Source organism: Corticium candelabrum, chromosome 12 (assembly GCF_963422355.1).
Source record: "Corticium candelabrum chromosome 12, ooCorCand1.1, whole genome shotgun sequence".
Lineage (NCBI taxonomy): Eukaryota > Metazoa > Porifera > Homoscleromorpha > Homosclerophorida > Plakinidae > Corticium > Corticium candelabrum.
In genome coordinates, this window is record NC_085096.1 from 5,983,044 (window position 1) to 6,004,189 (window position 21,146).

At 45.1% G+C, this 21,146-nt stretch overlaps 2 protein-coding genes across 2 annotated transcripts; both read right to left on the minus strand.

Annotated features, from left to right (window-relative positions):
• Nucleotides 1-1,153: 1,153 nt before the first annotated feature.
• On the minus strand, nucleotides 1,154-3,365 carry LOC134187649 (zinc finger MYM-type protein 1-like). The gene is made up of 2 exons (XM_062655801.1): nucleotides 3,216-3,365; nucleotides 1,154-3,154 (listed from the first exon to the last, which is right to left on the minus strand). Exons 1-2 carry the CDS (start codon nucleotides 3,363-3,365, stop codon nucleotides 1,154-1,156), a joined length of 2,151 nt encoding a protein of 716 aa, XP_062511785.1.
• A 7,402-nt stretch (nucleotides 3,366-10,767) lies between these two features.
• On the minus strand, nucleotides 10,768-13,684 carry LOC134187999 (uncharacterized). The gene has a single exon (XM_062656183.1). It carries the CDS (start codon nucleotides 13,532-13,534, stop codon nucleotides 10,985-10,987), a length of 2,550 nt encoding a protein of 849 aa, XP_062512167.1. The 5' UTR covers nucleotides 13,535-13,684; the 3' UTR covers nucleotides 10,768-10,984.
• Between the last annotated feature and the right edge of the window lie 7,462 nt (nucleotides 13,685-21,146).

Genomic DNA, 21,146 nt, shown 5'->3' on the forward strand with positions numbered 1-21,146 from the left:
CTTCGAACTCTGTACCACACATCTTTTCTATGGTCATGACTAGTAATGAAGTCGTTTGCGACTTCCACAAGATTAATTAAGGTTGTCAGTATGGCTCTTGTGCACTTGCAAGAGCATCAAGTGGTTCAGACGCTGCTGAGACATCGTTGAGCTTAGGTAAGACTTTAGTCGTTGAAGGGCGCTGAACGACCTTCCACTTTCTGCATTCGTAACTGGCATCACAAGCAATAGCTTTAATAATTTGGGGACTTGGGACATCAGCTCCAATTGGCTTGCGGTGCAACCTTGAAAGACATCAGATAGAATCACGCCTCCATTACTTGGAAAATTCTCAGAAAAAAAGTTCCAAGTGTGTTGGGAGAAGTATGGAATCGAAGTCAGAACCATAAAAGGAGAGAACAAAATGCAGTTCTTCTTCATATGATTTTGCAGCTGCAGCCTTGAGGAGGAGTTCTTGGACTTTCTTGTAGGTCTTATAGCACTGGCCACGCACCTTTGTAACAGAAAGATTTATCCGCAAAAGCACATCGGTGATAGCAGCGTAGATGGTCTCAGCTCTAGTCGATGCTACATCATATAATCCAACAAACTTCTCATACCTAAGACATACTACAACCTGCTCCATGTTAGAAACATCTGTTGTTTCATCAACCATTACTGTGAAGAACTGTGCACTCTGGATTGATGCAGCAATCTCTCGCAAAACACGCAAAGCCATCACTTTCACCATCTCGTTCTGCATGTCACCACAAGTGTATTTGTCTGCTGTCTGCTTTAGCCAGTCTACAAGCATTCCATTGTCTTCAGAACGTAGATGAATCATTCTTATGAAATTAGAATCTGACTCGTCCTTGTCACCACGAAAAGCAAGGCCTTGTCTTGCAAGAAAGCGAGCATTTGATAGAAGCTTGGGCAGGCACTTTCGTCGTTGCAACCTGTCCCTTGCAAGCTGTGATGACAGCATTTCACTAGCATCTCTTGTTGTAGCAGGCAGGGGCGTACCGTGGCCATTGGAAGTGGGGGGGCTGAAATACCCGAACACTGACACGCCCCTTTGACAAAAATTGTATTAGTAGCAACAATGCAGACCACAAAGTATTACGTTTACTCGTATACATATATACAGTATGGAGCAGACTAAACAAGCATCTATTTACTGAAAAATCATCCTGCGGTTTCCTCTTGCACAGAACTCTTCTATGAGTTCATCAATAGCTTCCTCTAACTTCAATACCTCTTCTCTCTCAACTGTTAGTAAGGCCAGAGCTGCAAGTCTTTCTTCTTCCATAGAACTCCTAAGCCAAGTCTTTAGACGACGGAGAGTAGAAAAGGAACGCTCAGATTCTGCTGATGAGACTGGAACTACCAGATATATTTGCAAAAGCCTTAAAACTTCTGGATAGCTGTCTCTAAGACCCTTTCCAGCAAACAGCTGCCTAATATGCTGTATTGCCGGTAAATCGGACTCTATTTGTCTTTTTCCATGAGAAGATGCTATCGCCTTTATTTCACCATAGAAGACAGTAAGCTGGTGGTGTAGACGGGAATAGTCAAAATCACTTCTATAAAACTGACAAGCTGTCTGAAGAAGACTCAAGTTTGGTTTGGTCTCTGTCAAGGCATCTGCTAAAAGAGTCTCTACAGCAGTGAGAACGTCATAATCGTTTTCGTTAAATCTTTCTCTCAACTCCATTATCATCGTGTCAACAAGTTCGTTAACAGTCATTCTGAACTGGTCTTTTGGCGTTGCTGGATAATATGGTTCACTTCTTCCCCACTCTAAGCGCTCAGATGCTTTCCGTTTTCGAGCCAAACGAGGCATTTCTAGATCTAGCTCCTCTGCAAGCTTTTCAGTTTGCTTCCAAATCATCTCGAAGTCTCCTCTAACACAATTCAACGCCTCAATTGTGCCCAAAACTTTTGCCTTTACTCCAAATAGTTCTACATGCTTTGCTTGGAGAAATTCAGATAAAACAGCCGTTTTCCCCAAAGTTGCCTCTAGAACAGAAATATAGAAGTAGAATTGAAACGTTTCAACCGACTTCTGAAGAGACACAGCGTCTGCTCCTAATTCTGCATCATCACTTGCAATAGTTTGAAGGGTTTGAACTATGGATTTAAAAGCCACCTTAATGGCTTTAACTGCTTGGTAACGAGAAGACCAACGAGTCTCGCAAATTCTTTTCAGAGTGGTAGCCGGGTTTTCTGAATCCACGGATTCTTGGATGTTCTTGAATCGCATGTGCCTTTTTGCTGACCCTTCCAGTAATTTATATAAGGAATCCACTACACCGAGAATGTTCCGAACATCCTGAACAGAAGTACAAGCTTTGGCAAGGGTTAGGTTTAATACGTGAGCATGGCAGTGGATGTATATGGCTCGGCTCTCGTCCTGTAGAAACCTAGTGCTAACTCCTTTATATCGTCCTCTCATATTTGCAGCGCCGTCATAACATTGTGCTCTCATCATGCATACTGGAATACCGAGCTCTTTCAGTACGTCCTTGAGAAAGTTATGCAATGACTCACCATCAGTTTCCTTAACAGGCCAAAATCCTAGAAAACGTTCGTGCACTGTTACTGTTTCGTCAACATATCGAAGACAAATTGAGAGTTGCTCTTGACGAGAAATGTCAGTCGTTTCGTCACATATTAAACCATAGCATCCGGATTTCCTGACCTCCTCAACTATTCCACGCTGAATTCTTCTTCCACACAATGCAATGATTTTATTTTGTATTTTTGGCGACGTATAGGTAAATGTTCCTTTCAAATGTAAAGCAAGGTCTGGATTATCTAATGCTCTCAAATTCAGTAGCTCTAAGAAGTTCCCTTTGTTTAAGGAACCCTCACTTTCATGATGTCCACGAAAAGGTATGTTCTGGCGACCAAGGAAGAGAATTGTGTGTATGATTTTGCTGAGATTTCGTCTATTGAGCTCTACCCTTCTGGCATAGTCGTCACTAAGGCTTTGTGCCACAGAACTACCTGTAGCCGCAACATGCCTAGCCTGATGCCACATCCCAGAAGCCAAGGAATGAACTGAGCTCAATTCATGTTTTCTAAAGTCATCAAGAGCAGTCTTCCAGTTTCTGAAGCCTTTCCGTGTAAAGGATGGATCAGGACAACCTTTTTGTACCACTGGCACTGCATTCTGCAAAACGGCAGGAAAAGCAAAAGGCTGCGTCCAACTGTGGACTGTATTCTAGCCATACAAATTTGTCATACCAAGATGACTGAAAGCACCTTTGTTGTTTACCAAACTGTCTTTTAGGAAATGTTCCACCAATCACAGAATCAGCTGTTGGCTGAAAAGGACCTCGAAGAACGTCAGCTGTCTTTGCTCCTAGACAGGGATCTTTCATATTGCACAGAGTCGATGGCGCTATCTCTTCACTGTTATGGCTGTCTGCTGACGCTGCAATGGCAGTGTCTGGCATCAGTTTGGTAGTAGAGTCATTTGCTTCCTCAAGTCCCTCCTCTTGCTGTTCAGATTCTGGCAAACTGCGCATAGCCGGCTGGACTAACCTAACACAGAAATTGACATTTTATACTCGCTACTAGAACTATACTCTAGTAAAGAATTGTAACACACCCACTACTGCGTAAACTCTGTTTGACACATATCAGCGTGGACCATAGATCTTACCGAAAACAGTGAGACAGTTTCGTCTGTTTTTTGTACTTCTGGTTTTGCTGATGAGACGACATGGTGTCAGTGAAGTAGTGTTGATCACGGAAACCGATGTCTGCAGCCTAGTGTGAGACACGCATGCTCGGCCTCGAACATCCAGACTGTAAACAGACGCGCACGTTTACAAAAAGCGACGTAACGCTAGTTTTCACCTGACAAAATGGGAAACGCCCACAAAAACTGGGGGGGCTATAGCCCATTTAGCCCATGCCACGGTACGCGCCTGACAGGAAGTGCGACCGTCTTTAGCACAGAATCTTTATGACACTGGCTGCCTTCGTGCTTGGCAAACTTAGAAACAGCATCATTCCAGTTTGAGAATCCAGTTGAAATAGACGTTTTCTCCAGGCAACGAACAGAATGTAGATGATTGTTCTTATAGGTAACAACACATGTGGAACAGAAGGCAAGGTCTCGGTCTTCATCTTCGTGCAGCCATGCCATTTTTTTTGAAACCACTGCCTCTGAAAGGAACGCTTCACCGCTGATTCCATTCCAAACCCACGCTGGGGAAAGTAAAAGTTCAAAAGCTGGTGCGCCTTGTCGCCAACCGGCAGTGGCAGTTGTCTACTTCCACAACACGAAGACATGTGATGGTCACACTCGCCTACAATTTTACAGACTGTAGAGCGGTTGGGAACTCGAGAAAGCACCTGTCAAGAATAATAGACGATTCCACTGATGCAGTCGAATGCAATATCAGCGTGTTACGTACGCGAACGCTAACGTCCGGGTGTATTTTAAACCTTCAACTAGTTTAGGACTCTGAGGCTAACCCCCCGGTCGTGTATCGTAATCGAGAGCTCTCCTCCAATCATTTTGCGATGTACTATAGACACCGAAACATCATTGGCTATATTGTAGTAAGAATATAGACAATTCTGCTCAGCAATAAACGTATACAGTACTGTGCAAAAGTTTTAGGTCACCCTGGTTACTTCACTAATCTGGAGGAAGAAAGTGGACTACAGTCAACAGCTACAGCTTTATTGTATCACAAACAACAAAAAACATCTTGCATACTACTCACAAGTAATCTTGACAAAGAAATATTGTTTAGTACTTAGTGTGTCCTCCATGAGCAGCAATTACTGCAGCACACCTGCAAGGCATCGAATCTACAAGGTTTGTGGTAACAGCCCTGGTGGTGGTATTCCACACTTGGAAAACAGCTGCTGTCAACTCTTGCTTGTTCCTGCAGGGTTCCTTCTCTAGTCGGCGTTTCATTTCATCCCAAAGTCATTCTAGCCATCTGCATAGCAACGGCGACATCACAACGTGAACTCGTAGTGCACTTTGACGTTCTCGTTAGCTACAGCCTGTCTACAGCAAGAATATAACTGATGAAATACTGTTCAATATCTCCAGACAGTATGTGATCTCAAGACGTTCATATTTCAGGTGCAGAACTACATTTTCATACAACCTTAGAACAATATCTGGGTGACCTAAAACTTTTGCACAGTACTGTATACTAAGTGCAACACTATGGTTGGCTTATTGCCTTTCGTTGTCTTGTCCTCTGCTGGATGCTGCTGGCATTCCAGAGGCTGTCGGTGTAGCTGTGCATTGCTCTGGGCACTCGCGCATCCTATGGTTGCCTCGACAGCGCAAGCAAATATGCCGAAACGTGCAGTCGAGATAGTCGGCACAACTGCTAAAATTGTAGTTACGGCAGACTGGCTTTGGACCATCCCATGGCCTGTTACATCGGTATTTTGTTCCGCCTCTGGACAGCGTTCTCGAGCCTAGTCCTGCTTCGTGCATGAATTGCAGTGGAGCGTCGTTCGGCTCTAACGCGCAAGAACCGGGAGCATGATTCGCTTCTAGACAGCAAGTGCAACTCGCTGTCGGTGCTTGGTCTATTACCAAGATTTTCGCAGCAAAGAGAGGCGCGTGCAGCTGGCTTCAAGAAAGACTGCGGTGGATGCTGCCAACTGCCGAAAGCGCGCGTCATAATAGCCAGTAGCTCCAGGTCATCTGGAAGGAGCTCCGCAAAGTCCACGTACTCCTGTGCCTGGATTAATCGAATCAGACGAGCTGGCATCGGTGTGGTTCCTTCTCCCACGATGCAGGCTTCAACTCTGGAGCTGGGCGCTGTTACTGTCGGCGCCACCGCCTCGACGCTGACAGACGTCGCTAGGCTTGGTCCTAACGACGGCACAGTCGATGGTTGCATTAATGGAACGCCGTGAATGACGGGTGCTGCTGGTAGCGCTCCGAGCGTCTGTTCTGAGGCAGCTTGAGGTTTAGAGGGAAGTTTCTCTTGCTCTCCTTTCAGAGCAGCCCGAGCAGTCTTTTTGGCTATCTCTGCCATCAGGCCTTTCAGCTCAGCCATGGATATGGTCACAGACAGGCTATCCTGGTCTTCCGTCAACAAATTTTTTCTGAAGCGCTGGCAACAAATTTTTCTGGGTCGCATGGATTATTCGCTGGTGTCATAGTCATGCACATTTTGCGGGTCCAAGAATGCCGAATGTAATGAACGACTATATGTTCATTCCAGTCTTTTGGCATACCCCAACTTTTGTTCTTCCATTGTTTATCGAAGTTGCTGCGGTTCGTGCAATATATACGGTGCTTGGATACTGCTCTGAAACGCTTGTGGTTATAATCTATACTTACCTGCATGTACTACAGGTTTATTTCTAGACGTCTTTTGGACTTCCGCAGGATTCAGAGCAATGTGAACTTTTGAAGCTCTGTCCATGCAGTTTGACGAGGTCCTTTCGTCCTGGAAGTAGGATTCTCCTATTATGACCTCTGGGCGTTGCCATACCTGTACACAGAGGTATGTAGTAGCTCTGTCTACTAAGTTAGAGAGATCACGATGAAAGAGTTAAGCCTGGTGCAGTGCTGTAGTGCGCCATTCTCGTAGTACTGAGGTTAAACCGGACTCTCTCTAACCACGTTTGCCATCTCACTAACCAAAAGGTAAGGCGATCTCAATGCACTTTTGTATTCATCTTCATTGTCATTCGACTGACGTGTATAGAGTACTTGAAACCTTGGACTAAGGCTTCCCACTGCACGGTTTGGTCGACATTATGAAAACACTGGTAACCAGTTCTCGTCAACTAACCTCTGACGTAATTCTCATAGTTCTCTTTTAAACCTTCCATCCTGTGGACGGTAGCTGTCTCATTGTCAACCAAAATCAAATTAGTAAAGAATGCCTTTTAACTGGCCGAAACTATTGCTTTCATAATTTGTGCTCGTCCATTCTTTTTTTGGACGGATGCCGTGGCCAGCGTCATCCTAATATGAAGATCCCTAATCGTTTCCACTACTAGTAGGCTCGTTTCTCTGCTTTTCCCACACCTATGTCTCCCGATTACTTTTCTATGACCACCAACCCATGCTACTTCTGGTGTGGCTCCGGTATCACAGTCTTGCTCAAGGAGAAATTGAGGCACATGATTTCCAAATACGTGAAGATCACTTCTGTGACCAACGCGAAATTGATGTCTTCGACCTTCACTCCAACATGCGGTAACCTTGTCCACTCCAACAAATCTGTCAGCGAATGGACATGCTTCATCTCACCAGGCATCACAATAACTACTTTCTCTCCGCTCAATTGAGTCGCTTTTAATTGTATAGGACGCCCTGATATTTCCCATGTAAGCTCTCTAAATCCTATACATAATGTAGTTTATCATAACTAGGTAGAACTGTATCATTCGGGGTGGTTGTCAAATCAGATCCTTGCTGATTTTTTTCCGGAACTTGTTATCTTTGGGTGATTCACCGATCATAAAAGCAATCAATCCTTGACAAGTTATCGTATTCGGGTGTTCTGAGTCCACGCACCGCCCCTTGGCGCTACATTTCTCGCCAAGTCGTAAGCTGACAGTAGTGAATAGCTCATACCTGTCAAGATGCAGTGGCGTCGGAAGCAATTAAAACGTGGTGCGGCCTAACGCGCGTTAGAAGGCGTAATCATTTAGCGTGCGCTACCATACGAAGGTGTGGTCCTAGTTGTACACGTATGCATATTCAGAGCCTCTGGTCGCACCGACTCGCAGCTCCTAGGGCCCTGCAGCCCTACTTATCACGTATCCAGTTGACCCTTCTACTATAGTCCAAAGAAACCGCGCCTACTAAAACTGGAGTCATTGCGCATGCGTTAGCGCTCGACATCTGCACGTGTCCGGGTTCGTTGTACGTGTTTAGATCGTAAACAGCTGCAGTGAGCGGTCATATAGATGTATCCAGCATAAAGGAAGCTCATCAGCGCGTAACTGTGTGTGACACCGGAGGCAGTGCCGCACGCCTTGGAGTGGCAGTTGCGTAGGCGTGACAACCCATTCTCGTCTTCCAACCACAGCTTAGCCACGCCTTCCACACAGCCAATCAGAGCCTCTGAAAGGCCACGTGGCGGTGATCACGTGCATATAACGGACGCGCCTGTGCGCTGTACAGCAAGCAACCCAGCGCACGTTCGCTCGCATTCATGCTGTCTCGTAAGAATGCTAGAAATATATTACTTATTTAATCGGCACAACTAACAACGGAAGTTACCGGCAATGAGCGGCTGGCGGAAAGGCACTTTTTGAAAAGTGGGGCGGCCATGGCCGCCCCAGCCGCTACGCTTCCGACGCCACTGAGATGTCGTGACCTGTCGAGTCAACAAACTGTAGTCCCAATGGAACATGGAAGACCACATAAGACTCCTGATTTCCGTATTGTATTCAAACAGATTACATACTGAATAGATGCAACACAAAGCATACGCGATTGCCTTGGCATATCTAATATATAAAGCTCAAACTGTGTGTGTGTGTGTGTGTGTGTGTGTGTGTGTGTGTGTGTGTGTGTGTGTGTGTGTGTTCGCGTTTGGCGGCCACGTCTTTTGCCCGTTCGCAACCGAAATCGGCACACACAGGGGAAGGTTTGGGTAAAAAATTTAATAAATATCCACCGTGTCCCTTCTCGAGGGGTCGACCCCCGCGTAAAATTTCTCGATGACGCAAACGCTACACATTCCAGTTCATTCGAACACACGCCCACACCAGTCCTGTGTAGACTGTGCATCGTTGTCCTTCGCAAAGCTTCGAGCAATCGAATATCTCTTGCCGACGAAACTTACTCTTCTAGCGCTTTCGTTTCTCTCCAAATTCTGATTGCATTTGCACTGAATCCCATTTACACGTTTCCTGCAGCAAGCGTTACACGGGGAGTGTGTCGATTTCTATCGAAACAAGCGCGAAGAGCAAGATTCGAATTCATTCAGTGCATCCGGGACCCCGCAACAAAGATTGCACGTGACGTGTCCTGGACGCCACAGACCTATCTCTAAACTGCATTGTCTTGCCCGTCCCAAGGACGGGCCATGTATACTAGTACGTAATATTCATACTTGTCTACTTGTCTACTGCTCAGATGTTATTTTATTATTTGAACTAAGAATCTTATGATGCGAATTGTATGCAGACCATGTACAAAAGGTATACGTAGGTACCAGCGACTGAAAACGTATTACATATAGGCACTCATTCGCTTCTTACCGATGTCAGCATATCCTGAGCTTTCCTGATGCGGGCACTAGCTTCTTCAAATTCAGAATCATGAACAATCTTCTTGTAGCCTGAGATCCAAGTCTCAGAAACGCGTATTAGAATAGGCGAGTTTCGTTGGCTACCTTTCTCCGCAGACATCGTCACAAATTCCGGAGTAAAAATTCTTCAATCAGACCACAGCGAGTCACACAAATGGGTGGTATTTCTACACTGCCTGAGACTTCTGTGAATGATGAGTTCAGGTTCTCGTTATGGTTTGCTGTTCTTAGAATACTGTGCAGTGAGTTGTTGCATCCGAGTGTTTCTTCATTAGAATCGACGTTGTCCCAACAAGTGTTCCTGGGGAAATATATTTGGTGGAACATGGCGTCAATAGCTTTCCTGCTGTGATAGCTTATTAAGCACATTATTGTTTTGGTTTCACACAGCTGCATCCGTGACAACTCATGTCCAAGTCTATTAAAGCAATGCCACTGATTTAAGACTTCCTGTCATATGCTTTATGGCGTATTTACTCGGCCTTTTGTCATCAAGGGGACAATGTCTTGTCTTAGGGACAGTACATGATGACGTATAGGTTAATTGGAAGCAGAGCAGCCATCTTCAGAGAAATCAGCTACTTTTGATGGTATGGACAATTGACTCCTTTTTCAGTTCCGCGTATTTTGGTAGTGGCCGGTGGTTACTCACACGTCTTCGCTCGCTTGCCCTGCAACAATTTTTGTCTTAACGGAACACCATAATCTCAAACGGAAATGAACATATTCGCAATGTTAATTTCTCTACAATGCGAATATCATATAGTATTGTATATCATATCATTTCATATCGTAAACGTTTTGCAAGTCGTCTTCTTGCTTTAGCTGACAGACGTAGGAATATCAATGTACTGTTTCTACTTTCACATCGATAAATTTTCAGTTGACAATCTATGTCCTTTTGAAGAGTTGTTTGTCATTGCACTTTTTATGAACATTTAGAGACACTATGTAGGTAGTGGTGCCGATAAAGGACTGCGACGCGCATGGCTTTATTGAAATTGAAGGCGCTCCAGTCTTTGCACTGGCGTACAATGTCAAGGTGTCCGTTTTGTAGTCTGCCTTCGCCTTTGCACTGGCGCACAAGCTCAAGATGCCCGTAGCAAGTCGCTTTACTTTTGGCTTTATTGAAAGCAGTGGCATTTCAGTCTTGGCACTGGCGCTTAATCTCGAAGTGTACGCAGTGGTGGGCATCAGCCATGACTTCATGGAAATCGGTGGCGTTCCACTCTTTGCACTGTTGTACAATGTCAAGAAAACGTCCTTTAAAGGCCTTTTCAATCATGGTTTTATTGAACTCTGTAGCACCCCACTCTTTGCATTGTTAAAATATGAAGATGCCCATGTTTGGCGGTTGCGACCATGGTCTCATTGAAATAGGTGGCACACCTACAGAAATCCTAAACGTTTTTCCAGAGGTATTTTCTTTCTGGTTTTCGGGTCCAGAACATACAATTCTACATCGTCCTCCCGTACATTGTAACTGTCATGGGTGGCATGATCAGGGCTGCCACACTTGGAAGAGCAAAATATCCGTAGGCGCAGTGACGCACGGCCACGCCCACCTAATTTAGAATTTAGAATGACCGCGCCCACGCATTTTTTGTTTGCACGTTTTCTTGGTACAGTGTATTAATGAAATGCTACTACGCGTAATTGCAGAACAGCAGCAACAGTTATTTACTATATATCCATAACTGTTAGAACTAAAGAACAGCAGAAAGTTTTATTTACCACAAATCCTTAACGATTAAGCTTGTAAATTGCGCTACTTTGTTGCTACTAGAAGGAACAAATTCTAGGTGTGCATAGTGGCGACCAAGGAACTCTTCAAAGTATTTAGCAGCAAAATTCTTTGGCACTCTGCCAATCAAGCCACCTGCGTTACCATGTGAATGGCTGTCAAACACAATGAACAAGCTGTGTTCCTGCAGGTAGCACACTGCAAATGAATAAGGTGATACAACTAGCACGCCAGCCACCACTTTGTCATCAGTGAAAGAACGTAGCCTGCCGGAGACAAAATCTACTAGCCCCTGCCAACATCCCGGTCGTATGAAATAATCCTCCGAAGCTAGAAGGGTGGGCGAGGGTTCCATGCTTACAACATCGTATGCACTCAGAAACCCCTTCAAGCCCATCTGATCGTACGTAGCATTTCCTGCCCTCATAGCGTTGACAAGAGTCTCTTCTAGGAAAGAGGTTTCAGGCGGTAGTAAAAACGAGTCTTTCTGCAAAAGAATCAGCTGACACACTTGAGCTGCTATGACAGTGCAAGCATTGCTGCCATCACGTCCATCAATACGAGACTGGCAGAGCGAAGGTGCTAATAGGTATTCTGAACCCCGGTATGTCCATATCTCTTTAGAGTCTAGATTCTCATTGTGGTGAAGTAACTGTGATTGAAGAAACTCAAATGCATTAACTTTCGGACTACTTGCATTATGGGCTGTTGGAGTATCACCTCGTTTGCTCATTTTGCTGGCCGTTGTGGCAGGATGGGTGTGGATAGCAGAAGTACTTGGACGCTTGCGTGAGAAAGGAGGATGCTTTGTAACTGAACTAGATCTGCGTTTTGTCTGGAATTGAATAACAGGTTCTTTCAAATCTTGCATTGGGCATGGGTTGTGTGCAGATGATTCAGATTGACACACTAGGACGGGTGTCTTTGCACAAGCTGCTTCTTGATTTACTCCAGTGCTCCTATTTGTTGCAGCGGACTTGGTATTCTTGGCACGACCAGCTGCCTTAGCCACATGTTGTGGCAGCTCCCGTCTCATCGATGGCGTGGGTGTAAACGTTAAGCACGTCATTTGACCTTTATTGCAACCAATTGTCATCAAGCTGTTAAGCAAGGGCGTACCGATACTGTTGCGGGTATTGGATTTGTCGCTGCCCATGTTTGAAAAATTTCGTTCGATATCTGCACTAGAATGTGGTATAACTAGCATAGCTGATGCAAAACAAGATAAAAGAGGAAATTCCTGGCAGCCAGAGGCATCTGACCTTTTAATCAATTCATGCCAGTGTTTGTCTATAGCCAGAGGTAATGAACTTCGACTAGAAGTGCTCTCGGTCTGATAGCGCTGCCACTCCCGCTGCAGCTTGGTAATATTCTCTGGGAGGACAACATTCGAGAATTGGCTAGCTAGGTGGCCAATTTCTCTTGCTGAGCGTTCCTTGCCTCTTTCGGGGCATAGAAACCGGAGAGCAGATAGAACAGGGCATGACAGAGGCAATCGACGTTTGACCTCTTTTGCTGCCACAAGATAAAAATCTCGACATACAGTCAGGAAAGCGCTCCTTTCAAAATGAGACATATCTGCCACAATAGCCTCGCAGTCCTTGCTGATAACCAAATCTATCACATCAATCCACAGTGCCTCATTGTCTAGGTCAAGGGTAAGGCAATCAGTGGTTTGGCTTATGCTTGACTGCTTGATGCAGTTGAGAAGAAGTATCTTCAGAAGTTGTCGCTGGTCATCATACAGTTTGTGAATCATAACATTGCTTGTCTGATAGCGGCAGTTCACTGTTGTAAAAATAGGTAAGACTTCCTTCAGAAAGTATAGGTAGGCTTTAGTGGACTTGGCTGCCATCAATTCAACCCACTCCTTTACTTTTGAAACGTTCCTTACATCGTTGTCTTGGGTGAAGTACTGTTCAAGAGCGTCCCACTGCTCCAAGACTCTTGATACACTTTGATGCAAGCTGAGCCATCTTGTAGAGGACGGTTTTATGAGCTTGTGTGAAGGAACGTTTGCAGCTGCCTGAAACTCTTTGTATCTCGCGACACGTTTTGCACTTTTCTCAAAAAAGTATGCCACATTCCTAGCGAAGTCTTCTACTATGGGTGGTATGCATTTAGAAGCACCCTGAGCACAAAGGTGGAGCTGATGACATGTGCAGTGAATAGAATACAGGTAAGGTTGAACGTTCTTGAGCCTAGTCAAAACAGAATTCTTTGATCCACGCATGACGTTGGCCCCATCTGATCCATAAGCGATCATGTTTCTCCATGGAATACCATCATCTTTGAACATTTCTTCAATCTTGCCGAAAATGTTGGTAGCAGACGCTGACGGGACTGGTTTAATGCCCAAACTATAGGACTTCACCAATCCATCTGTAGTGTCGATCACGCGAGCTGATACTGCCACCTGTTCAAACACTGATATATCAGTAGATTCATCAGGAACGATGCTGAAAAATCCAATTTTCATCTGGGAAACGAGATGTGCGTGCATGCTATCAGCAACGGTGTGCACGGCTGCAGTCATTTTGGTGCGCCCGGCAGAAACGGCTGAAGCAATCTTAGAATCCGGGAAAAGGATTGGAAGCAGTGGAGTCAGATGATCAGACACTGCAAGAGCTACGTCATGCTCAGCAAAGAAGAATGCCAATTTTAGGACGGCGTTTGTTGCAGCTACCGAAACAGCGTTCTCTTGCTTTGGAGCAAAGCTGGCCTTGATAGTGCCTTTCCATCCAAAATTTTTTTGTTGTACTCTTGCAACGTGCTCCCGCGAGGTTGCGTGGGTACGCAAGGTCCTAAGACCGCCAGTCTTGTAGCTGAGGTCCTTAGTGCACAGACTGCAGAAGGCCATGCCTGCACTTCTCTTCGACTCTGTTAACCAACCAGAGCATACAGGATCGCTCTCCCACTCCTTCTTGTAGGCCTGTAGCCATCGTTTCATGATGCACGATCGGATCTATCCCGGATACGCTGCCCGCATCTAGCCTCGCGTGGCCAGGCTTTCACCTCAGGCGCTAGGCGCCTGACAAGTAGTGAAAGGTCTGGCTACGCGAGACTACCTTACATCCCCGAACATCCCGGAACTGTTAGACTACTGCAAAAGAAATCGACGTTCGTACTGTTTGTACATTGTACTAGGTAAGTTAGACATACAAATTTACGTACAGTACACACCACGGTTCGATAGCACGACGTTGAGTGACTTCGGAAGACCTACAACTAAATGCCATGTGATCATCGAGTATGTGTTTGCTCAGTGCTGCATTTATCCGTAGGAATGGCCTACGGAATCCGTAGGCAAGTATGAAGGCCATTTTACCGTAGCCTACGGTAAAATCCGTAGGAGTGGCAGCCCAGCATGATGTATGGGCTACATTCCTGTATAAGTTCTCCAATTCTCGCCTGGTCGTGGCCAGACCGTACTCACGCAAGACCTTTTCCGACCCTTGCCCAACACCAGTTCACTATATTGTTTTCAGTAATGAAATCTTTTGGGGTCTACTTTGTTACTCACCTCCCATCTGTTCTTTATTGTTGATGAGGTAGTCCTGACTGTAATCTCGACTCGTATCATGTAAATCGTCGTCTGTCGCTCTCCTATTTTTACCTGCAATCTAACCAGATCTACTGGGAGGGGATGCGACTGATGTTGCTAAGACCCATAGCTTAGAGCCCCACTTGATGGGTTTGTTAGGCATGTATTTCCGCATATGCAGACTTACCTAAAAATACAACTGCATTTATAATCTGACATCGATGTACATTAAATCTATTGAACCTTCGAACCAAATCATTCGTTCATTGATTGCTTCTGTGCGGGTGTTATCATCACATACATTTACACTAATTTTTCACACTAACCAGACGGTGTAGATTAGTGCAACTTTTCTAAAGGTACCAGTCGAAGTCATCATGTCTTCGTCTTGTTTCACTTCTACGGCAATGTGGTGGATAACTGTCAAACGAAAGTGCAGATAGTTAACAGCTCATAGACGCTTCACATTGAGGACGCTTCGACAATGGTTCTCTCTTCCTCAGCTTCTATTACTGTCTTTTCCCGTTTTTGGCTACCTTAGCTTTCACCTGGTTCCGGAAAACCGTGACAGCGTAGGCTTCTGGCTTATTCAGTAGTGTTTTGTGGATCTTCATTACAACAGCGCAAGTGTTGAAACAGGAAGTCTAGTCGGCGGTGGTGGCCGTCTCTTTTTTCTTTTCAGTATCCTGGCGTCATTCCATGACATAAACGGGTGCATCTGCAGAGATATACAGGGTGTTTCAAAAGTAACATACCGAAAGTATTTATAATTAAAAATATTTATAATTAGAAATATTTGCTACATTAACTAATCATAACAGTTGCTGGAAATGTGAGCCATCCACTTGGAGACAGAGTTCGACTCTCCGACGCAGGCTGCTGAAGACTCGGTGCAGTTCCTCACATCTGATATCGGCAATGATTTGTCTGATATTATGTTTAAGATCATTGATTGAACGAGGATTGTCGGCATAAACAAGATGTTTCAATTTTCCTCAAAGGTAAAATCCGGTGGCGTCAGGTCTGGTGAGCGTGGTGGCCATAAATCTCGTGAAATGACGCGTTCACCGAATACCTTGCGGACGGCTGTCATCGTAGCTCGTGCAGTATGAGCAGTGGCGCCATCTTGTTGGAACCATGTTCTTTGCTTTTCTGATGCTGTAAGTTGTTCAGAAAACGGAACAAAAATGTTCTTAATATACCGATCAGAGTTAACGGTGCTGTCGAAGAAGATTGGCCCAATGATACGGCTCCTGGATACTGCACACCAGACACCGATCTTTTGGTCATGAAGCGGCTTCTCGAATATTTCATGGGGATTTTCAGTTGCCCATGTTCTCGAATTCTGCGTGTTCGTAGAGCCAGATAAATGAAACCATGCCTCATCAGTAAAGAATATATCATTCAGACAGTATCGACAGAAATCCGCAACCTAACATTGACACACAAATGTAGTAGTGCATGTACAATAATATATTATGGGCACATGTTAATGTTCGTCACTCGTCAACAGATCCACTTGTGCAATTTGTGAGTACTAGTGCGTTAAATGTCTCAAACCAAAGATGCAGACGTTCAGTGACTCATACCTCTCTTTCTTACGACTGCATGACTTTGACTCAAGTGAGTCAAGGTAGTATTTACAGTTCTCAAGTTACAATTTCAATCTCTTGAACAAAATTTTCTTGATTTTCTGCAGCTGATGACCTCTTACTGAAGATACCCATGCAAAAGCTTTAACTTAGAAACAGAAACCAAGGCTATTAAGAGCTACACAGCTCCACCAAAGTGATCCCCATGCTGTAAATGTCGGTCTTCTTGCTTTTCCTCGCCGACTTCTCACTACTCGATTTGTCCAAGAACTGTGTGTTAATCAGCGCACCCGGACAAACTATTCCTCGGTGACCGTGCTGATAGGATACTTTTGCAACTGCGTTAAACGATTTACAACTTGCAAACGAAATTACTGCTAGGTAACCATAATAGTAGTGATAGTCGTATTTTATCGAAAGAAGAAATAGAGGCACTGAAGTTGACCATGAAGGCACTTTCTGGTTTCTTAGCTGGCCAAGGATGTTGCCATGTGACAATGAAAGTCTTGCTAGAATTCATAGAAAGCATTGCTTTGACACATCCAACTGCAGTTATCAGATGTGACGATATCTACAAGATTGTCAGTAAAATTTGATTTCAGGGCAGAATCAGTTCGACGTCCACTGACGTAGTCTATATCTGTGGGCTTGGGGTGGAACTTGCACGTCCCTCGACACCTTCTTGACTGTATCATAACGTTATTACTCACTCTTTGGATCATGATTCCGGTGGTTCATCGATGTTGTCCCAACAAATGGTGACAAATGTTCCTGTGGAAATATATTTGGTGGAACATGGCATTGATGGCTTTCCTGTGATAGCGTATTAAGCACATAGCTGTTTCAATTTCACACAGCTGCGTCTGTGACAACTCATGTCCAAGTCTATTAAGCAACGCCGCTGTTTTAAGACTTCCTGTCATTTTCTTTTTGGCGCTTTTACTTGGCCTTTGGTCATCTCGGGGACAATGTCTTGTCTTAGGGACAGTGCATGACGACATAAAGATTGATTGGAAGCAGAGCAGTCATCTTTATAGATCACGCCACCATCTTTATAGATCGCGCCACCAACCAACCAAGTCAACAAGTTGACGAGTGACTCTGGAAGTTGGATGGCATCTTCAGAGAAATCAGCTGCTTTTGATGGTATGGACAATGAACCCCTTTTTCAGTTCCGGGTATTTGGTGACCAGTGCTGAGAAACAAGCATTAGCTCGCTTGCCCTGCAAACTTTTGTGACTTAATACTGGACACCATAATGTCAAACGGAAATGAACATTTTCACAATGCTAATTCTCAATGCGCATGTCATATAGCATCGTATCATTTCGTTTCATATCGTAAACGTTTTGCAAGCCGTCTTCTTGCTTTAGCTGACAAACGTAGGAACATCAATGTACTGTTTGTCTCCAAAAACTAAATCTACTTTCAGACCGATCGACCTTCAGGTGACCATCTGTGTTCTCTTGAAGAGTTGCTTGTCAATGTACTGTTTATCAACATTCAGTGACATTCTGTGTAGGTAGAGGTGTTGATAGAGGACTGCGACGCACATGGCTTTATTGAAATCGGTGGCGCTGCACTCTTTGCACTAACGTACAATGTCGAGGTGCCCGTTTTGTAGGCTGCTTTTGCCTTTACGCTGGCGCACAAGCTCAAAATGCGCATAGCGAGTGGCTTTAATTATGGCTTTAGTGAAAGCAGTGGCGCTCCAGTCTTAGCACTAGCGTATAATCTCGAGGTGTCTGCGGTACTTCAGCCATAACTTCATCGAAATCGGTTGCGCTTCACTCTTTTCACTGTTGTGCAATGTCAAAAACGTGTCCGTTGTAGGCCTCTTCGATCATGTTTTTATTGAAATCTGTAGCACCCCACTCTTTCCACTGTTACAATAGGAAGATGCACATTTTGGCCGTTGCGACCATGGCCTCAAATAGGTGGCATGGCACATCTACAGAAATCCAAAATGTTCCTCCATAGATATCTTGCTTCCTGGTTTTTGGGTCCAGAATCATCCAATTCTACATAGTACCTGTCATACGTGGCATTTCTGTATACGTTCTTCAATTCTCGTCTGGTCGTGGCCAGACCGTACTCACACAAGATCTTAGCCCCGAGCCTGGCCCAACGTCGTTCTCTATATTCTTTTCAGTTATGTAATTTTTTTGGGACTACTTTGTTACTCACCTCAACTGGTTCTTTGTTGTTGAAGAGATAGTCCTGACTGTAGTCTCGACTCGTATTATGCAAAGTTGTCTTCTGTCGTTCTCCTACTTTCAGCTGCAATCTTATCAGATTTACCGGTAGAAGATGCAGCTGATGTTGCTAAGACCCATAGCTTAAAGCCCCACTTGATGAGTTTGTTGGGCATATATTGCCGCATTGACGCATTTTCCTAAAGATACAACTGCATTACAATCTGCGCAAAGAATTCCTACGCCTCCGCAACTGTCTCACATTAGGGAGACCTCCCCTATCTAGCTGTTCCAACCTCTCTCATTGTGTTGCCACGCCAGCACCGAACACAGCAACGGCAATGTCTTTCCACTCCCCGTCGGGCTTTCTAAGAGACAATTCTGTTGTTCTTTTATGCCCTTAATTATCTGGACAAAATTCATTTTTACGTCATCAGAAATTTAGTTGGTCTAGCTAGATAACTAACACCTTAGCCATCATCGATAGCCATCTGGTCAAAGATGTCGACTCCACCCATGTACCTATTGTAGTCTGGGACGACAGGTGGACAAGGAAATTCCCTTGCTTTTCCTAAATTCAAAGTTAATTAAGTAATTCAATTTACAAAACAGTTAAATTCTCATGCTACTTACCAGTCCCCTTGCCCTTCCTCTTGACTTTCAGGTTCTTGCTCGACCCTTGGTGCAGGGTCGAGCAAAAGACAGGGAGACTGTTGTCGACCCAGACTAGGTACAGACAGTCGCCGTCACGTGTCCAACGCCAACTGCCTCTGTCCTCCTTTTTCAAAATTAATCCACCAATTTGCGGTGGTAAACCGGAGCGTCCTCGGCGCATTGTTCCAGCAGCATATATTTCTTTGTCCCTGAGCTGGCGAAATAGTTTACCTACGAGGAAACACACAATGCCTACTACATCAATGCACTCAAAATATAACCCATACCGGAAGTGTAGTAATTATCTACGTACAGATGGTAACCCAGCCCAAGGACAGGCAATGGAAGATTGCTGCTGGCAGGAGGCTCCAGGAGCTCTAATACTACCCGTTGAGTGAGGCCCTCTTCCGGAACGCCCTGGGAGCCTACATTAACGTCAAAGTCGACGACGTAACCGGCTCCACCTGGAGAGGATGAGTCTGATGTTGCTAAGACCCATAGCTTGAAGCCCCACTTGATGGGTTTGTTGGGCATATATTGCCGCATGCCGGACCTTCCTAAAAATAGAACTGCAATACAATCAGACGTATCGATTTACATTAAATTTATTTAACCTTTGAAACGAAGCATACGTTCGTCTATTGCAAGTTTCTGTCCGGGTTGACAATACATGCGGCAAGCACGCCTCATCTATCGTCACATACAATTATTGTTCATACTACAAGCTGTGACACGTCTCCATACCTGCTGTAGTACTGGTCGAATCTTAAGGAGCCGGTCTGGTGTTGATTTAGTGGCACCCTGATCCCCGATACTGGGGTTGGGTGCCTCCTGGCCCTCAGCAACAGGACCAACTGGTGCTTCTCCTTCCTGTACCCCTGTGCTGGGGCCAGGGACCGGCTCTCTGAGGCGTGCTGTGTCCTCTGCCCCGATCTCCTGGCACGGCGGTTTTTCCTTCGGTGGAACAAATTCATTCATCTAGGCAAGAAACATTCTGTAACCTTTTCCATTTTCACAAAAATTGCTTATTTACTAACCTTCAATGCACCAGAGATAGCCCTAAACCGCCGTGCCGACATGGTACGCTTGAAAAAGCTGTGGCCCCAGAATTCACTCTGGGACCAGTAGTGGGAGATCTGGGGCAGATGGATTAATCCCATGCCCAACAAAATGCCAAAATAGGCTCTGAGCTCCTGGGGGGTGTCGTGCTGCCATTGGAAGCTCTTCTCGGTGGCTTTCCTATATCTCCCTTTGCTGTTGGTCCAGGCCGCAATCTTGAGGAGGATGTCGTCGTTAAAGTAAAGGTAGAAGAGGTCGATAGGTGTTGGGTTGTCAGGAAGTTTGCGGGGTAGATGTGCACCGACGGGACGTGTGGGTTCAAATAGGGGAGGAGTGATGACGACATCCTCGCAGTCGGGGTAGTGAGTCTCTAGTGCCAGTAGTCTCCTACAAAATACGTGTATTTCTTGTTACCTCGCCAGCCAACTGTATTATCTAATTATTCCTACAAACCTCTTCTCTTCAGTCCAGCCGGTTTTGGGCTCTGCTGGAGTATACATACAACGTTCACTGTTTCTATGAAGTGCAGTATACAATAGTAAAGCATTCTTTCTCTCTCTCTCACACACACACACACACAACAACAACGACAACAACAACAACAAACAACAGTCAGATGTGGTTACTTACTCCTCATACCACTTCTTTCCTTCCTCGTTCTCTACCGTCCACCTCTGTAATTCCATCCACACCTTCACTGCCTTCGCTGCTCTCAAGCCTACCAGCCCTTGCTTTCTGTCCCTCACAAACTGGCTGCTGTCGCTCCAATTCTGGGGTCTCCCATCAACATACAATTCCACATGCCGACAGCACATACACTCCTCCAAGTCGTCCCCAGTTTGTATCGTCTCCTCCAACTCTCTCTTCTTCCTCTGTCTCGCGTTCTCTTCAACTTCATCAGTCACTTTCACTCTTTTCCCTGCTCTCCCTCCTCCTCTTGCTTTCCCTCCTCCTCTTGCTCTTCCTCCTCCTCTTACTCTCACTTCTCTCCTCTTCAATCTCGCTGTCTTCCTTTCCTTCCTCACTTTTCCTTCACTTTCTGATTCTAACTCGGTGCTATACAAGTAGTTGTTCAAAATACAACACCGGAAGTCAATGCAATTC

Bases quoted from the DNA above. Each gene is read 5' to 3' on its own strand.
- LOC134187649 (XM_062655801.1), bottom strand. From the start codon at position 3,365: ATGAAAGATCCCTGTCTAGGAGCAAAGACAGCTGACGTTCTTCGAGGT. The intron at 3,155-3,215 runs GTATGGCTAGAA...GCCGTTTTGCAG, and splicing joins CATCTTGGTATGACAAATTT to AATGCAGTGCCAGTGGTACA.
- LOC134187999 (XM_062656183.1), bottom strand. From the start codon at position 13,534: ATGACTGCAGCCGTGCACACCGTTGCTGATAGCATGCACGCACATCTC.